The sequence below is a fragment of the Nannospalax galili genome, unplaced genomic scaffold, assembly GCF_000622305.1.
Source record: "Nannospalax galili isolate Female #2095 unplaced genomic scaffold, S.galili_v1.0 scaffold340, whole genome shotgun sequence".
NCBI classification, from domain to species: Eukaryota; Metazoa; Chordata; class Mammalia; order Rodentia; family Spalacidae; genus Nannospalax; species Nannospalax galili.
This window is the reverse complement of record NW_008347519.1, coordinates 465268-491258: the sequence shown is the minus strand read 5'-3', so window position 1 is coordinate 491258 and position 25991 is coordinate 465268. Positions and strand designations below refer to the sequence as shown.

Below are 25991 nucleotides of genomic sequence, written 5' to 3'. Positions count from 1 at the left end.
CCCCACTCCCCCGCCCTCACCTGCCCCCGCCGTTGCTCCCCCTCGGTGCCTGACTTCTGCCTTCCTGACCTCCCTCCCTTCGCCCACCCTCCACCCGCCCTCTCCCCAAGTTCCTTCCTACTTCGTGCGCCTTCCCCTCCTCCCCAAGCTGAAGGAAGCAGTCTGGGTGACAGGGCGCCTTGTTATGAGAGGGAAAGTTTGGAAGCCGTCAGTGTATGGTGGGCGCGATGGTGAGGTTGGTGAGGATCCTTGCAGGTTTGAGGGGCATCCCTACATATCAGTATACCTCTTGTTGCTAATTGGAAGCCAGTGGGAGATTATGAATCCCCTTGCCCTAGGCTTGAGAGAGGATCAGGAGCGTCTTAGGAACCTGGGTGAAGACAGAGCTGTGGTTACAACCTCTCCCAAGCCCCAAATGAACTAGATCAGTGATTGTCTATATCGGGGGCGATTTCTGCTGGTACCACCCTAGGAGGTAGTTGGGCAATTGCCTGATGGTGACCTGTGGGTCAATCTGTGCTTTTTATATGGTCTTCCTGGGGGAGGGGACAGCAGCAGCCAGATACTGGGAAACTTCTTAGTGGCCTGGCATTATGGGAATTTGCCCATGCTCCTTGTTGAAGTCTTCTGTTCCTAGTAGGACAAAGGGGTCTGACCCTTCACGTATCAAGAAATTAGGCTATAATTTCGTGGTCCTTCACAGTTGAGGTGCTGAACCAACCCCTCTGGTCCCTAGGGACTGGGCTTGGAAAACGACAGTTGTGGACTTGGGCTGTAGATCCCTGGGGTCCTTATAGGCACCTCCTCACATCATTATGGACCTTCCCTGAGCGGTTTGGGTTGTGGTGCTTTCTTGTGGTAGGCAGATTCTTAAGAGGCCTTTCTCTTTCCTTGTGTTGCAGGTGTGGGCTAAGCAGGTGGCCCCGGCTTTAGACTGGACCCCACAATGTTTGCAGAGATGTTCAGGTAGCCATAGTGGTGTGGCAGAGGGATTCTTTTCCCTTGCTTTCTGAGGGGCTCCCCTTGCTACTCAGGCTTCCTGAATTTCCTTGGGTCGCCCACATTTACCTTCCTGGAGTTCTCCCTCAGGTACTCGCAGCCCAATGTAATCCTCCCAGTGCCCACATGGATGTTTGTGTTATCAGGCACAAGGGAGCTGATTACACACAATGAATGGGGGCAATGAGAGCAGTGGAGCAGACAGAGCTGGGGGCCCTGTGGCCACATCTGTCCCCATCGGTTGGCAGCGCTGTGTGCGAGAAGGTGCTGTGCTCTATATCAGGTACAGATCTTCAGCGTTCCCCAAGTTGTCTCAGCCTAGTTACCCTATCTGTTGCCTGAGTTTTCTTCCTCCCACCCCTCGTCTTAGAGCTTCAGTTTCCTGTACCTTATTGCTCTCCTCTGGTCCCTGTCTGCCTCAGTCTGTTCTCTGTATCTCTGGGTCTTGACTCCATCCTCCCTCTTTGTCTCTTCTCACATCCCTAACCCCTGGCCCTTCCCAGGAAAGCATTTGACTTATGAACTGTCCTTGAGAGTATCTCCTGATTACCTGCCAACTAACTCCATACCTGTTCTCTCCCAGCCCAAGTGGCACAGAGCTGTCTTCCTTGGAGCAAACCCGGAGCTACCTCCTCAGCGATGGGACCTGCAAGTGCGGTCTGGAGTGTCCACTCAATGTCCCCAAGGTCAGAGTCCTTAGGGGTACCAGAGACTGTAGGCATAAGCAGAGAGTTAATGCAAATTACTGATGGTACCTTTTGAAGATTCTATCCTCTTAGTGCCCCTGTCCATGCCTCTGCCTTACAGGTTTTCAACTTTGACCCTTTGGCCCCGGTGACCCTGGGTGGGGCTGGGGTGGGGCCAGCATCAGAGGAGGACATGACCAAGCTGTGCAACCACAGGCGGAAAGCTGTTGCCATGGCAACTCTGTACCGCAGCATGGAGACCACCTGCTCACACTCTTCTCCTGGTGAGTTTTCCTGCCACTCTGCAGAAGACTGAGGAAAACCTGAGGGCCTGTAAGGTGGACGGTGGATGAGCTCTATGAGAGGGAATCAGAAAGATGGATAGGGAGCTGCTTGGTGAGAAGAGAGGACCTGGGGTTGGGAACTTGTGAGACGTGGGACTGGAGAAGACAAGAAATTTCATGATGGGATCCACAGGCTGACCCTTCATTTTTCATTTATTGCAGGAGAGGGAGCAAGCCCCCAAATGTTCCACACTGTGTCCCCAGGGCCCCCCGCTGCCCGCCCTCCTTGTCGAGTTCCTCCTACAACTCCACTTAATGGGGGTCCTGACTCCCTTCCCCAAGAACCAGCTTCAGTTCCCCAGGCCTTCCCCCCTCTAGCAGGCCCTGGGGGGCTCTTTCCACCACCAAGGCTTCCTGACCCAGTCTCCTCTGGGGGCAGCAGCAGCCCTTGTTTTCTCCCAAGAGGCAATGCTCCCTCTCCAGCCCCACCTCCTCCACCTGCTATCAGCCTCAATGCCCCCTCATATGACTGGGGAGCGTCCCTCCGATCCAACCTGGTGCCCTCTGACCTGGGCTCTCCTCCAGTCCCTCATGCTTCCTCCTCACCACCTTCAGACCCTCCTCTCTTCCACTGTAGTGATGCCTTAACACCTCCTTCCCTGCCCCCAAGCAATAATCTTCCTGGTCCCCCTGGCCCCCCTGGTCCTGCCACTCAGCCACCAGTGTCTTCAGCCACTATGCACCTACCCTTGGTCCTGGGATCCCTGGGAGCAGCCCCCACAGTGGAGGGACCTGGGGCACCCCCGTTCCTAGCTAGCAGCCTACTCTCTGCAGCAGCCAAGGCACAACACCCACCACTACCCCCTCCCAGCACTTTACAGGGCCGAAGGCCTCGTGCCCAGGCACCCTCAGCTTCCCACTCATCACCCCGTCCCTCTCAGCGGCGTCCTCGCCGACCCCCAACTGTCTTGAGATTGCTAGAAGGGGGAGGCCCTCAAACTCCTAGACGGAGCCGTCCTCGGGCTCCTGCTCCTGTCCCCCAGACCTTTCCTCTCCCAGAGCCATCCCAACCCATTCTCCCTTCTGTGCTGTCCCTATTGGGACTCCCTACCCCTGGCCCTTCCCACTCTGATGGAAGCTTTAACCTTTTGGGGTCAGATGCACACCTTCCTCCTCCCCCAGCCCTCTCCTCAGGGAGCCCTCCCCAGCCCAGGCACCCCATTCAGCCCTCCCTGCCTGGGACCACCAGTGGCAGCCTCAGCAGTGTGCCAGGTATGAGTGTTATGGGAGTTTTCTGAGCTTGGGTGTAGAGTTCTTCAGGGTGTTGAGGGGTGTATTTAGAGAGCTTGTCAGTGTTTTGGGGGGGTTGGGTCAGAGAGGTTGGGTCTGTTTGTTGGAAAGAGGGCCTTCCTGGAGCTGAATCTCTCTTCTTTTACAGGTGCCTCTGCCCCACCAGCTGCCTCCAAAGCCCCTGTAGTCCCCGGCCCCGTGCTTCAAAGCCCATCTGATGGGCTGGGGATGGGGGCAGGCCCAGCCTGCCCTCTGCCTCCCTTGGCTGGTGGAGAGGCTTTCCCTTTCCCCAGCCCTGAACAGGGCCTGGCACTCAGTGGAGCTGGCTTCCCAGGGATGCTGGGGGCCTTGCCTCTTCCTCTCAGTCTGGGACAGCCTCCACCTTCCCCTTTGCTTAGCCACAGTTTATTTGGCGTGCTGGCTGGGGGAGGAGGACAACCTCCCCCTGAGCCCCTGCTACCCCCACCAGGGGGACCTGGCCCTCCTTTAGCCCCAGGCGAGCCCGAAGGGCCTTCTCTTTTGGTGGCTTCCTTGCTTTCACCACCTCCCTCAGACCTGCTCCCTCCTCCTTCTGCACCCCCTAGCAACCTCCTTGCCTCTTTTTTGCCCCTGTTGGCCCTGGGCCCCACAGCTGGGGATGGGGAAGGATCTGCAGAGGGTGCTGGGGGTCCAAGTGGGGAACCATTTTCAGGTTTGGGAGACCTGCCCCCTCTGCTATTCCCCCCACTTTCAGCCCCCCCTACCCTCATAGCTTTAAATTCTGCGCTGCTGGCTGCCAGCCTGGATCCCTCCTCGGGGACACCTCCCCAGGTGAGGCTAGGGGGTAAGTTGGTAGGGTAGGAAAAGAGCTGGGATCAGAGCTGGGTGTGGTGGTGCATACCTTTAATCCTAGCACTCAGAGAGGCAGAGGCAAGCAGGTCTCTGAATTTGAGGCCAGCCTCATCTAGTAGTGAGACCTGATCTCAAAAAAACAAAAACAAAACAAAAACCAGCTGGGCATGGTAGCACATGCTTTTAATCCCAGCACCTGGGAGGCAAAGGCATATGGATCTCTGATATCAAGGCCAGCTGTGATTACCAGGAGATACAGCCCCCCCCCCCAAATGGAAGCTGGGTGTGGTGGCACCCCTTTAATCCCAGTATTTTGGAGACAGAGTCAGGTGGATCTCTGTTCAAAGCTAGACTGGTCTACACAGTGAGTTCTAGGTGAACTGTGGCTACAGAGTGAGACCTTGTCTCAAAAAAAAACCAGGATGGGTATCCAGTTATATCTGTGTTTAGTAAGCATGGTTTACCTCAACTGGAGTTTCAGATAGTGTGTGAAAGTATTGGAAGTCTTGTCAAATACTTGACCATATGCTTTAACGGTTTCTTTTCTTAGCCCTGTGTCCTGAGTGCCCCCCAACCTGGACCACCTACCTCCAGTGTCACCACGGCAACTACTGACCCGGGGGCCTCCTCTCTGGGCAAGGCCCCCTCCAACTCAGGGAGACCTCCCCAACTCCTTAGCCCTCTGCTGAGTGCCAGCCTGCTGGGTGAGTGATGTGAAAAGAACAGTCAAAATTGGGAGCCGAAGGTAGTTGAATTTGAATTGGGAAGAAAGTCTCTGGCCATTGGGTGAAGCCTGAAGAGATTGTAGGGTCTCCTCAGTCTGACTGGTTTGTTTAGGGAAGAGTCCCTGACTATAATTTCTCAACAGGTGATCTGTCTTCGCTGACCAGCAGCCCTGGAACCCTCCCTAGCCTGTTGCAGCCTCCTGGCCCTCTTCTCTCCAGCCAGTTGGGACTGCAGCTCCTCCCTGGGGGGGGAGCTCCCCCCCCCCTCTCAGAGGCTTCTAGTCCCCTAGCCTGTCTGCTACAGAGTCTCCAGGTGAGGGTGTGGGTGGGTCTTTGGGAGAAAATCTTTTTCTCAAACTGGAAAGTTAGGGTTTTCTGAGTTATAGTTCTGAGGAGTGTGTTTGAAATTGAGATGATGTTTTTGCAGATTCCTCCAGAGCAGCCAGAAGCCCCCTGCCTGCCTGCTGAGAGCCCCACCTCAGCCCTTGAACCAGAGCCTGCCCGGCCTCCCCTCAGTGCCTTAGCCCCACCCCATGGTTCTCCTGACCCCCCAGTCCCTGAGCTGCTCACTGGGAGGGGTTCAGGGAAACGGGGCCGGAGGGGAGGAGGGGGACTTAGGGGCATTAATGGTGAGGCCAGGCCAGGCCGGGGCCGAAAACCTGGCAGCCGGCGAGAGCCTGGCCGACTGGCCCTCAAGTGGGGGACACGTGGTGGCTTCAATGGACAAATGGAACGGTCCCCAAGAAGGACCCACCACTGGCAGCATAATGGGGAGCTGGCTGAAGGGGGTTCTGAGCCCAAGGATCCACCCCCTCCTGGGCCCAATTCTGAGGACCTTAAGGTGAGTATGATAATGGAAGATGCAGGCTCAGGGTTCTAGTGTCATTTTCTCACTTTTCCCATACCCAATATCTGTCTTTTCTCAGGTGCCCCCGGGGATAGTCAGAAAGTCCCGTCGTGGCCGGAGGAGAAAATACAAGTGAGTGTTAGGCCCACCCCTATGCTGGCCTTTGCCATCACCTTGTTGGGATCATTGAAATGTCCATACAGTGGCTTGGTTTTATTTTGTTTTTATAATGTTGGGGCTCAAACCCAGGGGCCTTGTGCATGCTAGGCAAGTGCTCTACTGTTGAGCTATACCCCACAGCCCCAAATAGTGGCTTGGTTTTCAAAAATGGCAGGTATTTATTTGAATATGAATAAGGATATTATAATATGCCTTTACTATCCAAATGTAGAAAGTTTCCCACTCAGCCTTCTGAAATTCACCTGGTGCTTGGGAGCTGTTCCTGATCATCTGTGCCCCTTATTGCAGCCCTGCCCGGAACAGCAATAGCTCCCGCCAGGATGTTACCTTGGAACCCAGCCCTACAACCCGAGTAAGTGTGGGTTTAGGTGGGTGTATGGTTGTATGGGTTAGAAGTATACAAGGAGAGGGTAAGTAAATGGAGTGAGGAGAAAGACTTCCTGGTACCTTAGCTAATTGGTCACTGCTTTGGACTTTTTTTGTATAGGCGGCTGTCCCTCTGCCTCCCCGGGCCCGCCCTGGACGTCCTGCCAAAAATAAGAGGAGGAAACTGGCCCCATAGCAGCCATACCTGGAGCTGGAGCTGACCCTGAGTGGGGAGAGCTGAGTGCTGAGCCTTGGGAGTCCCTGCCAGCCACGTGCACCTGTGGACAGTGGGTGGGGGCCCACTCCCCACTCAGAGCACAAATGCAACCCCTTCCCCTATAATCCCATCCTGAGCCATTGCAGGGGGTAGGGAAGCTCACCCCCTCCCCCCAAAGCCATGTCACTGAAGAGGCCTGGGGGGGTGGTTATGGCCCTCTCCCCATCAGGCGCTAAGGGGAACACCCCTTCCCCAGGTCTTTTATTTGTTTAAGTTATTTTTGCACAAATGACTCTTTTATATTTAATTCGACTTCATTGCCTCCCTTCTTAAAGCCAGCAGGCTCAGTTTACAAACCTGTGAGCTACTGTTGGCTGCGCCCTCCTTCCCAGTGAAAGGTACAAAGCAATAAGCATCATGCATCTTCCCCTCTTCCCTCCAGCACCCCTCTGCCTCTGGCTCAGGTTGCTCAAAGCACAGATCCCCTCTTATTCCTGTCCCCAGGTTTGAAACACATAGCCTCATTTCAAGGTGTAGCCAGGTTCCCTCTGCTTTCCTCTGGGATATAAAAAGGGGGTAAGGGGGCAAAGAGGACCCTTTGGGTCTCTCCTCCCATACACACTACACTGCCCCTTCTCCCCCCATCAAAACGCTCAGAGACGTTGTGATGATGCGACAGGATTATGCAACGTGGTCCAACCGGAGCGGCCAGCATGACCAGCTGTCCAGGGGCTGCCTCCTGCCTTTTTTTTGTAAAGACAAGACCCTTGGGAATTTTAATTCTGTTTTGTACTTGCCCTGTGGGGCCTCCACTGCTTTTCTATGGGAGACACTCTTAATTTAACAGATGAGAATATTTTGAAACTCTGGTTCTGGCTCTGTACTCATTTTTTTATTTAGTTCTTTGGTAAGAACAGGTTATAACTGAAATACTCTCATAACTGAGTGTGGCTTAGACTGTTACGTTTTGTATGCCTGTTTCAGTGCTGCCTCCCCAGGAAACACAGCAGAGGCCACACAGAGTACAACAGTGTTTAATGTTCAGAAACAGTTGTACAGTATTACAGTCATCCACAGAAGCTGTGTTGGGAGGACAGGACCCAGACCTACCCGACACCAGGCAAAGCAGTTATTAGACATGAGCTGGCATGTGGCCGGGCCCACATCCTCATCCCCTGGGCCTGAGGTGGGAACACATCTAATATCCCCCAGCTACCACTCTGTGTTCATCAGGGGAGGGGCATAAACCCCACATGCAAGAAGAACCCTTGCCCTTTGTCAAGTGGGATGGGGCTGTGAGAGTTACAATGAAGGGTCGGCCCTGTGTAAGCTTTTCAGAGTTCAGAGGGGCAAGGGTTACCCCTGTTCTCCAACTCCTGAGAGTGCTCACTTTCCCAGCTTCTTCATCCGCTCATCAATGCTGGCGAAATTTCCCTCAACTGTGGCCAGGTTTTCACGCATAGTTGTCTGTACCTACAAAGAGGTAGAGAAATTTAATTTTGTCTGGTCCAGGTGCCCCATGGGTATGAAGAACAACCAGAAGGAATTCTCTTTAGATGAGAGAGAAAAAAAAAAGTTGGTAAAGTGCTTGTCTAGTATTCCTGAAGCTCTGAATTTGATCTCCAGCTTCATATAAGCCAGGCAGGGTGGTGTAAATGTGTAAGCCCAGCATTTGGGAAGTGAAGACAGAAGGATCAGAAATTCATGGTCACAGTTTGAGGCCAACCTGGGATACATGAAACTCCAAAGGAAAGAAAAATGGGAACATAGCTTCCTCTGGTGTTGAGGGGTGGGCCTGTGGTAGCAGTGGTTTCCAAACTGCCTTTTGAGTACTGTAGACCTAGGTCTGTGTCTGTAGGATTCCTAAGAACTCCAGTTATTTTTATAATGACAACCAAATATGACTTGCCAAAATCAAGGTTTCACTCGTTTAGAATTTTCGAAAACTAGAGGAAAAGACTATTATACAAAGTACTTCATATATTGGGTTTGAAACAGGATTGTAGCCCCAGCTGACTGGAAGTTGCTATGTAGACCAGGCTGGCTTCGGTCTCACAGATAGCCTGCCTTTGCCTCCCAAGTGCTGGAATTAAAGGTGTGTGCCACCACGCCCAGTAGCTTATTTTCATTTATCTTGGTCATCTGTGATGCTAATCTCATATGCTTCTTTCAGCACTAATAGTGCTGGATTAGAACCAGAGTACCTGTGTGCTGGGCATTGCTATAGGAATGGATAAAGATGGGGCTGGGGAAATGACTCAAAATGCTTACTCTGCAAACGTGAGGACTTGAATTGGAATCCCCAGCAACTATGTAAAAAGGTGGGCAGAGTAGCAACTGTCTGTAACCCCAGTGTGCCAGTGTGTGTGTGGTGTGTAGAGGCAAGTGAATCCTGGGAGCTTACTCTGTGTGTACAGGCAAGTGTATCTTGGGATTGAGTGAGTGATCTCTCTCTGTGCATGTATGGAGGCAAGTGTATCCTCGATGCTTACCGGCCATACAGTTTAGCTGTAACAGTGAGTTCTGTGTTCAGTGAAAGGCCTTGTCTCAAAGAATAAAGTGGAGGGGCTAGAGAAATGGCTCAGCAGTTAAAAGCATGCACTGCTCTTTACAGAGGTGCTGTGTTCAATTCCTAGCACCCATGAGGCAACTCAACAGCCTGTAACTCCAGCACTAGGGGGACCTGATGCCTCTGGAGTGCACACACAGACACACACGTAATTTTAAATAATCTTTTAATAATAAAAGATAGCTGGACGTGGTGGCGCATGTCTTTAGTCTCGGTATTCAGGAAGCAGAGGCAGGTAGACGTCTGAGTTCTAGGCAGCATGGTCTACATAGAGTTCCAGACCAGCCAGGGCTACATAGTGAGACGCTTGTCTCAAATAAAACTAATGATAATAATGTGGAGAGTAATAGAGACTTGATATCCACCTCTGGTCAGGCAGATGTACCCCATCCCACATGCACACTTACACATGCTAAAATCAGAAAGAAAGATGAATAAAGAATGTGAGAGATCAGACAGATGTGGTGGCTTAGGTCTTTGATTCCAGCACTTGGAAGGTTTAGGCAGTTTGTTATGTGTTTGAGGCTAGTCTTGGCTATAAGGAAAGATCTTCCTCAAAAAGAAACTAAAAAGCCAGGTGTGGTGGCATGTGCCTGTAATCCCAGCACTTGGAAGGAAGAAGCAGGAGCATTACAACAAATTTGAGGCCAGCCTCGTCTATATACAAAGTTTCAGCTTAGCCACAGCTACATAATGAGCCAAGATCCTGGGCAAGACAAAACCTCTGAAGTAGAGCTGGAGAATATAATCTGTCTATGCTGGAAAGAAGTGGAACAAGGGGTAGGAGAGATGGCTCAGTGGTTAAGAGCACTAGTTGCTCTTCCAGAGGACTTGAGCTCAATTCCCAGCACCCACGTGGTGGCTAACAACCATCTGTAACTCCAGTTCCAGGGGATCTGACATCCTCTGTGGGCACTGTAGGACATAGGTGCACTTACATGTAGGCAAAACACACTCATTTTAAGTATGCGGGGCATGGTGGTGCACGCCTTTAATCCCAGCACTTGGGAGGCAGAGGTAGGTGGATCTCTGTGAGTTCGAGGCCAGCCTGGTCTCCATTAGTGAATCCGGGCCAGCTGCAGCTACAGGGAAACTCTGTCTCAAGAAGACCAAAAAAAAGATGTACACACCTGGGTCAGGAGAGCAGTATTGTCCTTGAGGGAACTGGTAATCATCTGCTGTGTAGTATCCAAGTGTGTCAGGAGCTGACCAAACTGCATGGCTACAAAAGTTAGGAAAGGCAAGGCTGAGACCAGAATCTGAGGTGAGGGAAAGGAACAAAAGGGGCCCATGGTTCAACACTTGGCATGCCTGGAAGCTAGCCTCACACCTTGTTCATGCAGCTGCTTGATGGTGACAAGTCTCTGCACCAGCTCAGGAAGGGCAGAGGCAATGGGGCTCCAGCGCTGTATGGTTTCATATAGCTGGTGCACCTGAAAGGACACGACAGGGCCCAGAGAGGATGGCTGAGGTCACGCTGGCTGCTGTTTTGATGGACTAGGGAAAAGAGCAGCTGGGTAGAGAAGCACTGCCCTCACTTTCTCAACTAATAAGAGCTTATGAAGCTGTAAGACCTAAGCGTCTGGTATGTTCTCATTCTTTGATGTTACCACTCAGGAAGAACTTAGGGGAGTGGAATGGGTGTGAAGATGGGGAAGGGTCTTCCTGACCTTGCTCTGTGTGTCTGCATCCTCCACAGAGGCTTTATGCTTGGCAATCTCATTCACCTTTCCCAGGACACTCTGAAAGCAAAGATTTTAAGGTTAATAGGGCATTTGAATGGAGTTCCCAAAGTCCCAAGCTACTCAGAATCCAATTGGTAGTCCACATAATACCTGTAGCCGAGCCTCTACTTGGTCCAAAACTGCAAGATCCAGGGCATTTACCTTAGCCTGCAACAACTCTACAGTCTCCTAGGGGGTGGCAGAGGGGGATGGGACAAGTGTCACCAAGGGAAACAGATTAGAAGACCTTTGATATTTCACTAGAATTAATATATGCTGTAGATCCAAAAGTAATTCTCAAAAATAAATGCAATCCCAATAGCATTCTGTAATCCAACATTCCAGCTCCTTCCACTCACCATAAGACAAGCTCCCTGTAGACCTGCAGAAAGGGGATTCTGGTGGGAAAGGGAGGGAAGAAATCAGTAGTCTTCATGTCTCCATAGGATAACTACCTTCTTCCACTGTTCTTGGTTCTAGATGCCAACCCACTGGCTGATCCTAGAAACACAACCCCTTCCTGATTCCTCCCAGGTTACTGGAATGCTGTAAACCTGAGTGCTCAGGGTGCCGACTAAGTACAGGAGAGCACCTGACCTGAGCATCCTGATCACAGCGGACAGTGGCCTCCAGCTCTGTCAGGCGCTTCTCAAGTTCTGCAACCTATGAAGAGGGAGGAGGTGAGACTTATCAGCTGACTCTCTTGCTACAATGGCAACAATAAGATACTGCTCTGTGCGCCTACTGCCCCTGCCCTGCTCTAAGGGACTCATTTTCCTGGAACACATTGCTAACCATATATTAAATCTAAACTGAAAGTAGGTGGACCACCTGGGAGGTAGGAGGAGGAGGATCTAGAGTTAAAAGCCAGCCTAAGCTACATATTGAGTTTAAGGCCAGCCTAGGCTACATGGAACCCTGTTTCAAAAAACAAAACAAAACAAAAACTACAAAACAGTAGATAGACAAGGGAGACATGGAGAAGGACAGTAAGAGGAATCAAAAGCTTTCCCAACACATTGTCCCCAGGCTGGATCCTTCAAAGGGATATGGGGAAATTTCTAGGACCACATCTTTCCTGGCCCCAACTACCCTATATGCATACTTACTTTGGCAGCTTGAGAGAATCTGTCTTGCTCAGGCCGAGAGTGTAGTTCATAAGTGACAAGGCTGCTATCTGGAGGGGTCCCACTTGTGGTCTTTCCACCTGAACTCCCTTTGCTGTTCTTTGTTGCTTCCAGCTGCAGCAGTAAGCGCCTGGGTCAAGAGATCAAGTAATAATATCATGACCTGAGGGATGACGGCTACTCGATCTTTCTTTTGTCATGTAACTCTCATTAAAGAGCAGCTAGAGTCAGGCAATGGCAGCATATGGCTTTAATATGCCTTTAATCCAAGAACCTGGGAGGCGGAGGCAGAGGCAGGCAGATCTCTATGTGTTTTGAGGCCAGCCTGGTCTACATAGAGAGTTCCAGGCCATCATCAAGGGCTGCATAGGGCAACACTGTTACAAACAAGCACGCGCAGGCGCGCGCGCGCGCGCACACACACACAGTGAGCTAGGCCACCTCTCCCCTTAGTGTTGCTGTCAATATCTGGCTGAGGCCCTGCACAGTTCCACTTAGCAATGATTTTTCCAATAAGTAGGGCACCCACTTTGCCAGAGCTCCATCCGGGTCAGTGAGGTTGATTGCAGCATCTGGTCCCAGCAGCTTCTCCAGATGGGACGCAACCAGCTGCTGCTTCAGGGCCACCAGCTGTTTAGCTAGCACTATAGGGGTCAGCTTCTCCTCCGTGGCTGACTCCTTCACTGTGGTCTGATATGAAAAGAGGTGGATAGTAAGGGGTGGCAACAATGAATCCAGAAAAAAAGACCAATACCCTAAAAGACAGCTGTGGCCTGAAGTTCCTGGGATGGTTTTTAGCACAGTGGACCGCCCACCTAACAGCACTGAATGTAGATGTGTATTCCCAAACTCTGAAAAACCTTAGTGTCCTTACCCGCAGCTTAGGGAACTTTTTTCTTCCTGGGAGATGCTCTTCTGCTATGTAAGTAAGCTACAGATGAGCTGGAAAGAAGATGGTGTATAACTACCTTGATTTTCTCAACTTCAGTTGTCAGCTCTTGAACTTCATGCAGTAGTCGCTGGTACTTCTGCTGTGGCGTCTCCTTCACTCCCAGACCCTCTGCAAGCTAGAGAACAAGCACCGAGGGTAATGTTGCATCTCCCATTAGAGGGAACCTCAAGAATTTACCCCAATCTTGGGCCTAAGACATAAAGTATCTGCAACCCAATGCCCTAGTACAGAAGAAATGCAGAGAGCCAGAGGCCTGGAGACTCCAGAACAGTAGCAGGGGCAAAACACCATCAATTCTACTTGGCTCCTTAGGAAACCAACCAGATAAACTTTGAATAAGACTATATCCCTTGTTTCCCACCTACATGCCTGATAAACAGGATCACCACCCCATTCCATCAACACACACATAACAAACCATCTCATATTCTCCAGATTCATATCCTGTCCTCTTGGTTTTTCCAATGCGATCTGAGAAATCTGCCAAGAAAAGAAGATGTAACCTGAGCACATGATCTAGGACCAATGTAGTCACAGACTCAGGTGACTACGAGAGCTTCTAACAGAGCGCTTTGCAGGGGACCCCTTCCCCAGAACACAAGTCACTGTGACCTGAGAACAGGAAACCACTTATGCTTGTCCTCTAGGCTCCCCTCTATCCAACTTTCAGCCCAGTCTCACCAAGTCCCTTTGTCCCCACTCTCTTGTCCTTGAACTTGTCATAGGCAGCATTGGGATTGACAATGATGTGCTCCACACTTGTGCTGGTCAGCTCCTCCTGTAGGAATAGGGAGTTCAGGCTAGGGGCAGCCCATTCCCATCTTGGCACTTCCTCTATCCCATAAAATCCCTAACTACTAGGACACTGGGTCCTACTTTTCCGAAGGGAAATAAGGGTGGTTCCAGTTCAAGCTGCCGATCCAGGCTCCATCTAGGAAACAGAAACTTCCTGGTGAATTTGGAGCCTCAGTTGTATAAATATTAACACCCTGATTTAGCTGGGAACAGAGGCAGCATAACCTCCCCACCCACTCTGTACATAAGCCTCCCAACCCCCACCCTTCCCAGTTATCTGGCACACACCATGCACTCAGGGCAAGAAACCAACCTGACCTCTCTTAACCTCCCCCTCCCAAAAGTAAATCTCCTTTCCTGGCTGAGCAAGTCCATTTTAAAGCTGACTTCCCATCCTTACTGGAAGAAAGGAAGGCAGACTGTTAGACCAATAACTCTTGAGTGTGAAATGGCAGGTTTTAATCCTACTGAAGGTAAAGCAACAGCTCTTAGATATAAAAGGAGGGTTGGCAGAGGGTGTGCCTAAAAGCCTGGTTTCTAGGCTATTGTGGGGGGATAGGGATAGCAAGGCCTTACTGGATTATTTTTTAAAGGGCTCCTTAGAAGTAGTAAGCATAAACAACAGATGCTTGCCCAGAAGCACCTTGGGCAAGGCCACATATAAGGCCTGAAATGGAGATAGTAGAGCCCTCTTCACAGAAAAGCTTGGCATCTGTTCTTTTTCCCTGAGCCCTGGGCTGCACTCAAGCACTGGTCTGCCATAGCAGGAGACATCGCAGAAAGTCTGTTCCCTAGAAACTGTGGCAGAGGCTCTCTCCTTCCTAGACATCAACTTGCTCTTCAGATTCCAGTAATTTACATCCAGACTGGGCACTCGTGACTCATGTCAGAAGCCCAACAACTCCCACTAGAGTGTTCAGGGAAGGGAAGAGGCCTACAAGTGCTGTTCTGCTGGGGGTTGACACCTCCACCTTCCACAGGAGGCAGACAAGGTGAGTCTTCTCTCTTGCATCTGGGAAAATGGCTCTCAATCCTGGCTGCACATTAGAATCACTTAGAAAAGTTTTTCTTTTTAAAAGAAGGCCTGGGCACACCTCTTAGGTGCGGATTTCACTGCTGTAGGGTAAGGCGAGCTACCCAGGCAAGCCTATCTGCATCTAAGACAGAACCTCTGCCCGTGTGTGGGTATGTGGGATGCAGAGAAGAGACAAGGGACAGAGAGAGAGAACAGCAGATGGGGGAGGCTCCATCCTTCACCTCAGCTCTTAGTCATAGAACTAATGACTGTGGGAGGCAGTGTTAAAGATAAGGGGGAAGAAGGGTAAAAAGAAAGTATCAACTTTGAGCTCCACCTTTTATTCAGGGAACTGCTAGGCAGAAGGGCAGGAGTTTTAGGGCAAGGGAAAACAAAAGGGCACAATGTCCCACATACAAGTATTTCGAGAAGCAGAGACATTTGAGTCCCAAACTATTCTGTTTAACCTCTGAAGTGTAATAGCCAGAGTACCCACTTGCCAAAAGTTGTGTGGTCTCTGGGCTCTAGAAACTGTCTGAGAAGGACTCAGGCTCAAGAAAGACAAGTACCTTCTCTTAAGCTGACACTTGGGAATATGCCACTTCTCTCTGAGAAAGACAATAAGGTAGAAATCCTTTCTTTTAGACAAGCATGGTAGCACAGGCCTGTCATCTCAACACTCAGAAGGATGGCCAATTCCAGCCAGGCTGGGGGACCACAAAGCAAGACCTTGTCTCAAAAAATAAAAATAAGTGCCAGGTGTCCTGGTGCACACCTTTAATCTCTGTGAGGCAGAAGTGAGCCTGATCAAGTTCTGGGCCAGCTGGGGCTACTGGGAGACCCTGTCTCAAAATAAATAAACAAATAATAAATAAAAATAGGCCAGGCAAGCCGGGCGTGGTGGTGCAAGCCTTTAATCCCAGCACTTGGGAGGCAGAGGCAGGCAGATCTTTGTGCATTCAAGGCCAGCCTGGTCTACATAGCGAGTTCCAGGACAGCTGGGGCTACAGGGAGACCCTGTCTCAAAAAGACAAAAAAAAAAAAAAAAAAAAAAAAAAAAAAAAAAGCCAGGCATGATGGCATGTGCCTTTAATGCCAGCACTTGGAAGGCAACGGAAGGCAGATCTCTTGGGAGTTTGAGGCCTTCCAGGGCTATAGAGAGAAGTGGTCTCAAAACCAACCAAACAAAGTAGGCATAGTGGCTCATGCCTGCACTCTCATTATTTGGGAGGCTGAGGCAGGGGAAATCACTGCAAGTGAGACCAGTGAGGTCATCATGAGATCCGGGCTAGCTAGAGTTATAAAGCAAGACTCTACTTCAAAAAACCAAAAACCAGACAAAAATCTTTTAAAAAAGGAATGAGAGCTGGGGATGTAACTCAGAGACAAAGCATCAGCTTAGCATGCTTAAGACCCTGGGTTTGACCTCCAACCCCCACTCCAACACATGAAAAAAAAGGGGGTGGGGGTAGGAATGGAAGGCACAACCTCCAGACCAAGGAAAGACTAATCACAGCCTTCACCTGTTAAGCCCTTGTGGGTGGGCACTATGCAAACAAGAACCTACTTTCTGATTTGTGTTCATAAGTAGGAAAGGTGGGAGTAAAAAGGATCAATACTAAGAAAGTGACCTCAGAGGTTCTGGGCACTGCGCTCCTGCTGCAGGAAAGGCCTGGGCCAGGAGGGCTGCCGGATGTTGACATTTCAGCAACTCTCAGAGGTTGTGGCCCCAGGAAGAGTGGAGTGGCAACACATGCTAGTCCTCAAATGGCAACAACTCCACCAGTATCTCAAAGATCTGGGTATGCTATTATAGTGACTTGGGAGATAGGAAAAGGTCTGTTGGATGTGGGACTGACTAGGTAGTTCAAAGATTTAGTAGAGACAAAAGGATAAACGACTGCCCATCACAGCACACCCCGTTAAAAAGCAGATGAAAGATCAGGCTTCTTACCAGCTCCTTGTGGTTTCCCCAGAGGTGAGAAAATCAAAAGAGTTAAAAAGGAAAGGTGTGGGGGAATAGGGATGAGGGAGGAAAAAAAAAGACAAAATTGTTATTAGCAAATTGTCACATGGCCTACATGACAGTCTTCAAACACACTGCACCACAGGGCCCCAGGGGAGCCCAGCAAAATTTAGGGGTCAAGAATTTTGGCTGGGGTCATGCTATGCCCCAAGAGAAAGATGACTACAAGACCCTTTCCTCTCTGGTGGTGAGGATGTCATGAAGCTTTGTCATTTAATAGCAATTTAGGATCATCTGGGGATGAGGAGTTAGATGTTACAAGCTGGTGACATGGAACAGGAAAAGTTGCAGGAAAAGAAGGCTCAAATTGAGGGGAAGCTGTAGAAATGGCAGAATGTGAAGCAGAGGATGTGAAGATTCTGAGGACCTGTAGCTGACTAAGGGCCTGTAATTCTCAAGGAGAAGTTTCCTTTCCTAGTTCACAAGGTGAAAAGTTTTAGGGTCTCCTGATTTCTCTAGTTGAATAGGTGATAATTCACCCTGCTGCAGCTGAGTGATATGGGGTGATTTGCCACTAGCAAATCTTGTGCACTAGCACAAGAACCCAGAGGGACACCAAGATCCACAGCTACCAGCCTTTATTCGGAACATGTTTTTCAACCCCTAATCAACAAGATTCACAGAGGGTGGAGAATGGACATGGAGAAGGGTGAGCATATTTCAAGAGGCCTTATTTCAGTCTAGGCCACAGAGATATGGCTTTTATTTCCAGGTCTGACTGGCTTGGTACTGATAGGAGGGGAACTCCAACCAACCGTATGCTCTGCCTTTCCAATAGCACTGCTGATGGTAGATGGAAAGGCAGAGGGCTGATGATGGTTATATGTATAGGAAAACTCATGGTGAGGGAAAAACCGTTTTAGCCACATACATTTGACCTCAATCTCTCCATTTCCTGACCAAAAACAGGATCCAGCTTAGCCAAGGCACCTTTTTGAGCCCATGTTATAGGTGGCTCGAGGTCCTGTGGTCTAGGATCAGATGTCTTGTCACCCAAGTGGGCATAAGCACTCACAGGTGCACATATGTAAGCACAGAAGTATAGGTATCATATCTTTTTCTGATTTGTCTCACCAGGCTAAAACCAGCATGGTAGAAAATCAATGAGAGAGAGGGAGACAATGGGCCATAAAATGAAGTTCAAACCAAAAGAAAAAAAAAGAACCCCAAACCCCCAAACAAAAAATAAAACCAAAGAGGAAAAGTGATATATTCCATCTTATGAGTGGGTCGAGGGATGGTAAGAGATTTTAGGCATAATTCCTATAATCTGCAGTAGTAACAATCACCACAGAAATTTAATATACTATAGATAATTAGAAAATTCTAAATGCTCTGATCCTGGGTACTAGCTTATCTGGTACATGACTCCTATTCCCTCTCATTAATGGACTCTAAGACTCCCCGGAGTTGTTTGGCTAAGTGGCTGTGCCTAGAGTAGAAGACTTGAGGTTCTAAGTGAAACAAGAAAGGTGGCCTCTGATGCCGAGCTGTTCAGGCTGTATGTCAATACTGTAGCCAGGGGGACTTCAGAACCAACTGACAAGGAAGATGGAGAGAGCTGCAGAATAAAACTGTCCAGGATGGGCCAACACAATGCTGACCATCCACCCATTTCTAAAGAAGGAATACAGAAACAGAAAGACTTGCAAAGCCCAAATAACCCAAATTATCATCCCAAAATTCTGTCCCAGTTTTTTTTTTCTCTAAAAGCTTAGCATAAGAAAGTGTTAAAATGGGTAATCTCCCAGCAATCCACATACAATTAAGAGGAATTTAGCTTTCGCCCCTGTTCTCTACCCTTATCTAGAATGGCTGACGATCACTTCATAAAAATCTTATTGTAATCCCTTCAATTCCAGCCCCTCATGTTTAAATGCCTCATATTTAAAAGCATTCACAGCCTCCATGTTTCTAATCCCTCCTCCATTAGACAATTTTATTCTGCAGACCTCACGAGGGGAAGAGACAATGATTTGTGGATCATAGTTTTATTTCTAAAGCTTGATTAATGATCTTTAAACATAAGGCCAGCTACGCCCCTCAGTGACCCAACTAGGGATTCACTGGAATTTAAAATGATTAGCTACAACAATTGCAACATGGCAGAGCATTGCATGCAAGATGGCATATGAACAAAACATGCAGAGAAGAAGCATTGAATGGTCTTACTTGTGCAAACTAGCGTCCAGGCAGGGTGGTGAGGAGGGAGGATGGGGGAAGCATTAGGAAAAACTCAGGTAAGTTCAAGTGTGCCAACAGTCAATGAACACAATCAAGCATACTCTGATATTCTAAACTGTGACAAAGAAAACTTCAGGTTTCTCATCTTGGGAAGGGGGCATGCCTCAGTCAGGGACCCCACCAAGCCAGACCAGGGAAATCTTCCTTTTACACGGCACTGGGAGTAATGTCATAAAGGGAGAAATGGAGTCCTGTTCTAGTGAGGCAGAATGCTTCACTGATCCAAGGTAGGCTGTGGACCCAGGGGAGGGCATTCCATTTGGGAAGTAGTTTTCTAAACAAGACATTTTAAGGAGACATTGCTCCAATTAACCCAGGAGTGTCTGAAATGTACAGCTTTTCCCATCCTGTAAAGGAAAGAGCTGCTAGCTTCTGCAGTTTTCTGGCCCATTCCTGTTGTAAAATAGTTTACTTCCACCGGGTGTGGTGGCGCACACCTTTAATCCCAGCACTCCGGAGGCAGAGGCAGGCGGATCTTTGTGAGTTAGAAGCCAGCCTGGTCTACACAGTGAGTTCCATGACAGCTGGGGCTACAGAGAGACCCTGTCTCAAAAGGACAAAAAACAAACAAAACAAAACAAAAAAAACCAAAACAGTCCTTCTGCTAAAATTCTTTTAAAGGACTAGGAGAAAATTTGGGATCATCTGAAACAAAACTGAACATTTATTCCTGTCCCACTCTTCCCACTGTGGGAATCATAACTCTTTGCTGTTTTAAGTTAAGCTAGCAATTAAGGTCTTAAGGACACTAGAAAATATTATTTCCTTCCACAGTTTAATTCCTTTGGCAGTAAAGAAATCAGAGGAAGAAGGTTAAATGCCATTGAAGGTCTACACTAGTTGATATTCTTTAAAATTAACATCTAGAGATGTTAGATATTCCAAAAGTATCTAGCAAAAGTTGGTTGTATGGGATGTCTCCAGAGAAGAGAACTGAGTGGTAGCAGACACTGGTAGGAGACAATTTTTCACCCTTGGATGTTTTTTTTTTTTCTGCGCACATATTACTTATGTTAAAAAAAACTAACAAAATTAAAGTTGAAAATAATCTGGCTGGGTGTGGTGGCACACACCTTTAATCCTAGCACTTGGGAGGCAGAGGCAGGTGGATCTTTGTGAGTTCAAGGCCAGCCTGGTCTACAGAGTGAGTTCCAGGATAGCTGGGGCTACAGGGAGACCCTGTCTCAAAAAAAAGAAAAAGAAAAAGAAAATAATCTGGAGATTACAGTAGAGAATGCTGTCGCCAAGTATTAAAGTGACTGAAATCCTTACGGTTCAGTCACAGGAGGTTTGGAGTGGACAGGCTCCCAGTGAGGATCCAGGCCTCATGGCCATAATGTTTTTGTGTTAGCTAGGCATACAACTCCAGAGCTCCTTAAGTTGCACATTTACACCATTATTAAGAGCAGCAGCAGAGCTATTATGCAGCTGACTTCCCGAAAGCTGCCTTCCTAAGGCCCACAGGGACATGTGGAGGCCAGAGACATTAGCTGACATCAGGAAATATCTTAGCTGTCAGGACTCCTGAAGCAGCTGAAGGTCTCCACACCCCCTCCTCCCTAACAAAGCTCAGCTATAGGTGATGGGGGCAACTTTACATCACCTGTGTTTACCACCCAGCTCTGTGGCATTTCCTCAGTGACTTGCTGGGTAACAATGTAGGAAAGCAATTCTCAGGGTGTCCTCTCCCCATCAGTCATCCTACTAGCTGCTATTACAATAGCTGCTTAGGTTTACTGAGGAGAAAGAGACAATTGAAGTTACATATTCAGGTCTCATTGGACCTACAATGGGTACCATATTCCTTTTATTAAGAGCTACCTCAGTGAGGGCTTGATATATTAAAAAAATACTTTGTTTTTATTTTATGTGTTTTACCTGCATGTATGTAAGTGTACCTGTGTTGTGCCATGCCTGCAGAAGTCAGAAGGGGATGTCAGAGCCCCTCGAACTGGAGTTAGGGACAGTTGTTAGCCACTATGTGGGTGCTGGGAACCAAATCACCACCCTCTACAAGAACAGCCAGGGCTCTTAACAGCTGGGCCATCTCTCCATCTCCAGCCCCTGAAGGCTTGATATTTTATAAAATAAAATTTTGAGCCATCTCTGAACTAATGAAGTACAGAGAATTGTTCAAGATGAACTTTTCTTCTCTATGAGGACAGTTACCTCTTGGTGTGTCTTAGGGTGTATAGACAGCTACTTGGGCAATGACATCATCTGCATTATCTCCAGATACTTAAACCTGAGGGGTTGGGTAGGGGGCAAACTGACATGCCAGCAAATACAGAAGCCACAAGGAACACACCACTGGGAGACGGGGGAGGAAAGGTGTTCCCCACAATGCAGGAAGCACTTCCACATGAGAGAATCGAATAAGGAATAAGTGAGTACGCCAAGCCATACATTATAAGCCAGCAACCAGCATTCCTTCCAGAACTAACCAGCCCCACATACATGGCCACAGGACTTACAGACACACATACTGGGCCTGCATACTGAGAATATCCCCATGACTTTTGGCCACATCTTCACTGAAATCTCAGTCAATTTGAGTTTAGCTCAGCTTTCTTTGGAAATAACAGAACTTAAAACACAATCTATAAAATATTCTGCTAGATCTTTGTGCCTATTAGCACTTACAGAGTTTTTACTGTGTTGATTTCCATTCATTCAGTGTGGTTTTTCTTGTTACCTTCATGTATCCTAACTCTTCCTTATGTTTTCTATATGAATCCTAATCTTCCCATTACTCTGGGGCTTCTTGAGGGCAGGGATATTTCTTCTCCTGCACTGGACAAAAATCAACACAGAATGAACCCATTTGGTAAGTAATGCTAAGTAATTCCCTTCATGGTTAAAATGTGTCCACAATTAATTCCTTCCTCCTCAGAGCTCATGGATCTAAAAGTACTACCACAACTTCTCTACCAATTGGAAGATTTGTTTCTCCTCAAAATCATTTTGCTTTAACTAGGTTTCTTATTTTTCTAAAGCCTCCAAATCATTTTCTTACTCCTTGTCCAATGAATACTATATATAATTCAGAGTCTAGTTATTGGTTGATACTAATGCTCATGTATTGAGAAATATTTTATAAAATAGAAGTTATACTCCAACTTTAAGCAATTTATTAATGCGCAAGCTTCATGGGTCAATGCATGGATTAGAAAACAGGGGCCTAATTAAGTCATTAGTCATAAATGAAACTGTTTTGAGATATTTCAATTTTACTTAAAAATTCCAAGACTCGGGGCTTTACAAACAGGCCTTGTTAGCTGCGGTCCCACTGGATTGACTATCTTTTCTGACATTGTTTATTGATGGCTGCAAGCTCAGCAAGGCCTTTGAAAGCCCTGCAACCTACATACCACCAGGCTGGGGTTGGCATACCCACTTATTGCTGTGGCTTGCCAGAGATGGAAAAGTACCTATCTTGGGGAGAGAGGTCAGAGGCCAGAGGTACCCTGAAGCAGCACATTAAGTCTTACCGCATCAAACTCTGCTTGATCATCCTCAGGTAGGTCGCTGGTTTCATAAACATCTGGCTCGTTCCTGGCCTGCAGGTAGAAGCAGTGACCACCCAATCTCACTACCCAGCATTCACCTCTTATCCCACTTCCTTTGAATAAGCTAATGGAGAAGCCTGGCTGTGATGCCATGATTCCATCCATTCTCCACCTGCCCTACTTCAAAAGCATGTCAGTTCCCATGTCTCCTTGGGGTGAAGATGACAGCAGGTACAAATTAGGGCCTAAGGTAAACAGCCAGTGTGACAACAAAGATGTTACCCTGGACATAGCAAGGAGGGCTCCTCGAATTAGGCCCTTGCACACTACTCCCCTGGTACAAGAGTTGAGAGTGACTCAGGACCTTAGCTCTCAAGGTCCTGCGCTCCAACCCCCGACCCTGAGAATGCAAGACAGAGCAGCACAAACTGTACACGCTGGCTTGTGCATGAGGGCAGACACAGGTGCCTCCAAAGGACAGAGTTCCCCATTGGCACAAGGTTTCTGCCACAGTAACCTCTTCCCTGGCAAAAAGACGGCCATCAAGTGGCCTGGTAAGTATGGCTGGAGCAAGGACTGGGGGAGGCAATGGGGAAATTTGGGGTGACACGGGCAATGTTGACACGGATGGCGGAAACACGCGGGCACATGTGGTAAGCACACGGAGGCGATTTCAGGGCGGAGAAAGCAGAGACTGCCAGAAAGGGGGCCTTGGTGCGCCGCCCGATGGCCTGGCCCGGTCGGGTCAGAGTCCGGAAGGTGATGCAGCCGGCCGGACAGCGAGCGGCCGGACCCCTTGGGGCGGAGAAGGGGCAGCAAGCGGGAGGGATCGCGGGTTTGTTTCTGTTGGGGGTCCTTGGGAGGTCGGGGGCGCGGTCCTAGGGAGCCGGGCTGGCCCAGTACTCACAATGCCGGGAAGGTCGGCGTATTTAGGGTCCGCCATGGCGGCGGCGAGACGGGGCTGGGGAACCGGGGCCTTGGTGGAGCCGGGGCCTGTGATCGGGTAGGGGAGAGGCTGGGTCCGGTCCCCGGCTAAGGCGACGGTAAAGGGAGCGGCAGAGGCGCAGGAAGTCTCGCGACAGAAGTAGCACAGCAGAAGGGTAAAGCAAAAGTCGCGAGAATGGTCCTCTGCCACACCCCTGGAGAGGCTGGGATTGGCGAGAGCGAGGCCAGGGAATGAGGTAATGTCTAGGAGACTCCCCCTTAGGATTGTGGGATATGTAGTCCGGGTCCACTGGGGCTTGGGCAGGGAACAACAATGACACACCTTAGGGAACATTTTTATACATCTTATTTTCTTTCCTTTTTACAAATCTGTGAACGGTCTTTCATAATTATTGTTTTGGAACACCTAGAAATTGACTATATAAGATCACGCAGCTCATTATCTTGTGATATCATAAAAAACAACAATAAGATTTAGTAAAAAGTATATGTTAGGAATGGAAAAGTGATGCAGTTTCTGATGTTAGAGCTGCCAGTTTAAAATACAGGGAACCTAGTTAAATTTGAATTTCATGTAAATGACTAGTAGAATTCCCTCTCCCCTTTAAAGTATAAGCATGTTCCATAACATCTTTGGGATAGACATATTATTATCTGAAATTCAAGTTTATCTAGGTATATGGCTTTTTTTTTCAAAATCTGGAGATCTTAACTGGAGAAGTGGTGGCTCCAAATCTGACTTAAAACTCTGCTTTTCATCACCAATGGTGCCCAGAAATTTGGGGAATAGGAATGTACAAGGTCTCACACTATAGCCCAGGCTGGCCTGCATCTAACTTTGTAGCCCAGCTATTTTTTCATGTTGTCAAATGAGTATATTACAAATAAAAATCCTATGTTTTATGTTATTTTATTACACTTGTTTATTTTTCTATTTGTGTGTGTGTGTGTGTGTGTGTGTACATGCATACATACTATACCATGCATGTGGAGATCAGAGGGCAACTTTCATGAATCAATTATCTTCTTCCATCCTATGGGCCCTGGTGATCAAACTCAGGTCATCAGTCTAGGTGGCAAGCACCTTTACCCACTGAGCCATCTCACTGGCCCCAAAAACTATATATTTTTTTGAGACAGGATTTTCCTGTAGCCCTACCTGGCCTGGAACTCATTATGTATACCAGGGTGACCTTGGTTTCAGAGAACCTCCTGCCTCTGCCTCAGAGTGCTGGGATTAAAGGTATGTGCCCCCACACCCAGCTCAAAAACTTATTTTTTAAAATGAAAAATAAAAACCTTCTATGGACTATTGCCATCATTAATTAGTAGAAAAGTAAACAGATACACTCAGAATAAAAGGAAATTCTCACCAGATGTGGCGATGCCTATGAGTACGGCCAGCACTTGGGAGGCTGAAGTAGGAGGATGGCAAGTGCATACCAAACTCCAGGCTAGCCTCAGCTACATAGAGGGATTCTATCTCAAAAAAAAAAATAATAAAAGAAAGAAAGTTCTCTGGAAATGAACAAACCGAGCTTTATGAAAAAATGTACCCCATTGTTCTTTCAGGGGTGCACATCCACTGAATTTTTGTCTCTGATCAGTGACCCTTCATGGACTGGCATTTTGAAACTGCTTCACTAAGGACATCACCTCTTGCCTCTTGGAGGCTGGAGGTTGGGATATTTTCTGAGCTTGCAAGATGCTGCAACCTTTAGAAGCAGTGCCAAACCAAGTGACTGTAGAGTTCCTGAGTCTGGAACTCATTGCCATTCCTGGCTTCTACCCAAGCCTCTGCTCCCTCTCCATTACCCTGCTGCCTTCCCATCCAGGCTCGTTTCCTTCAGTTCCCTTAAAAGTCAAGGTGTGGTAATGGTGGAGGCTCAGCTTAGCTGATTTCTGATGGGTTAGGGTCTTTTCTGGGCAGGCCACCATCCTCTCACCCTTGACTCATAGAACCTGACCAACCTTAGACACTGACCAATTTCTGAGCAGGGCCTCCACCCCTTCCTACCTTCTACCATGACCCTGCTGTTCCCTTTGGCCTAGAGCCTCAACTCCCCGCAGCCCAGTTCTCTGTTGGCTAGAAGAGGCCTGTGATGTGGAGAAAAATCAGTTTGACCAGCTTCTCCCTGTTTCTGCCCAGGGGCTGCAATGGGAGCCTAACTCAAGGGGAGAAAGACAAGAAATCTCTAGGATTCACTTTTTTTTTTCCCCAAGAGAAGAAAGGCCTGGAAAGCGAGTGGGGTGTGAGGACTCTAGCAAAAGGTAACTGGGGCGTTAAACATGCATAGATAATGTTTGAGACCCAAATGTAGGTATTTTCCCTGGAGGTCCTCTCAAAGTACTTCTGGCATTGCTGGCTCCCATCATTGCCCCTTCCTCAGGCTTTTGGACTCCCTTTCTGTTGCAAAAGTTACTCCTGCCTATCTTGACCCAGCCCCAACTTTGGAAGCACAAACTGAGAACTTGATCTTCCTTTGAATGTTGATAGTCCAGAATGAGTTTATCTTCACTCAACTTGGGGACCTGGACAGTAGAATGTACCTTTCCAGCCGGGCGTGGTGGCAAAAAAAAAAAAAAAAAAAAAAAAAAAAAAAAAAAAAAAAAACTGAAAACAGCCAAACCTGCCTGGAACCATATAGGATCCTCCTATC

General features: G+C 48.4%; 2 protein-coding genes across 9 annotated transcripts; one reads left to right on the top strand and one right to left on the bottom strand.

The window, feature by feature from the left end:
- The first annotated feature begins 63 nt into the window (after positions 1-63).
- On the top strand, positions 64-7294 carry Mbd6 (methyl-CpG binding domain protein 6). 6 transcript variants are annotated; one of them, XM_029568776.1, is made up of 13 exons: positions 67-230; positions 903-966; positions 1146-1282; positions 1583-1685; positions 1807-1969; positions 2192-3241; positions 3408-4069; positions 4641-4794; positions 4959-5128; positions 5243-5656; positions 5742-5794; positions 6131-6194; positions 6330-7294. In XM_029568776.1, the coding sequence occupies exons 3-13, from the start codon at positions 1170-1172 to the stop codon at positions 6402-6404; spliced, it is 3021 nt and encodes a 1006-aa protein (XP_029424636.1). In that variant the 5' UTR covers positions 67-230; positions 903-966; positions 1146-1169; the 3' UTR covers positions 6405-7294. The 6 variants fall into 6 exon arrangements, with proteins under 6 accessions (XP_008842292.1, XP_029424636.1, XP_008842291.1 ...); XM_008844069.3 differs by having other exon boundaries at positions 67-235; XM_029568774.1 differs by having other exon boundaries at positions 67-239.
- Positions 7295-7443: 149 nt separating this feature from the next.
- On the bottom strand, positions 7444-23591 carry Dctn2 (dynactin subunit 2). Of its 3 annotated transcripts, XM_008844065.1 has the most exons (16): positions 23294-23591; positions 22369-22437; positions 18806-18814; positions 16562-16567; positions 13479-13575; positions 13216-13277; positions 12814-12912; positions 12375-12535; positions 11828-11975; positions 11316-11381; positions 11078-11116; positions 10830-10907; positions 10665-10736; positions 10325-10427; positions 10125-10216; positions 7444-7898 (listed from the first exon to the last, which is right to left on the bottom strand). In XM_008844065.1, exons 1-16 carry the CDS (start codon positions 23327-23329, stop codon positions 7812-7814), a joined length of 1224 nt encoding a protein of 407 aa, XP_008842287.1. In that variant the 5' UTR covers positions 23330-23591; the 3' UTR covers positions 7444-7811. The 3 variants fall into 3 exon arrangements, with proteins under 3 accessions (XP_008842287.1, XP_008842289.1, XP_008842290.1); XM_008844067.1 differs by lacking the exon at positions 18806-18814; XM_008844068.1 differs by lacking the exons at positions 16562-16567; positions 18806-18814.
- Positions 23592-25991: the final 2400 nt, after the last annotated feature.

What these genes read in the sequence shown, in the direction of transcription:
- Dctn2 (XM_008844065.1), bottom strand. Translation starts at nt 23,329, where the DNA reads ATGGCGGACCCTAAATACGCCGACCTTCCCGGCATT. An exon ending in CTGAAGTTGAGAAAATCAAG is followed by an intron (nt 12,536 to 12,813) that starts GTAGTTATACAC and finishes TTTTCATATCAG; the next exon opens with ACCACAGTGAAGGAGTCAGC. An exon ending in GATTCTCTCAAGCTGCCAAA is followed by an intron (nt 11,382 to 11,827) that starts GTAAGTATGCAT and finishes CCCTCTTCATAG; the next exon opens with GTTGCAGAACTTGAGAAGCG.
- Mbd6 (XM_029568776.1), top strand. Translation starts at nt 1,170, where the DNA reads ATGAATGGGGGCAATGAGAGCAGTGGAGCAGACAGAGCTGGGGGCCCT. An exon ending in GTCCACTCAATGTCCCCAAG is followed by an intron (nt 1,686 to 1,806) that starts GTCAGAGTCCTT and finishes TCTGCCTTACAG; the next exon opens with GTTTTCAACTTTGACCCTTT. An exon ending in GTCTGCTACAGAGTCTCCAG is followed by an intron (nt 5,129 to 5,242) that starts GTGAGGGTGTGG and finishes ATGTTTTTGCAG; the next exon opens with ATTCCTCCAGAGCAGCCAGA.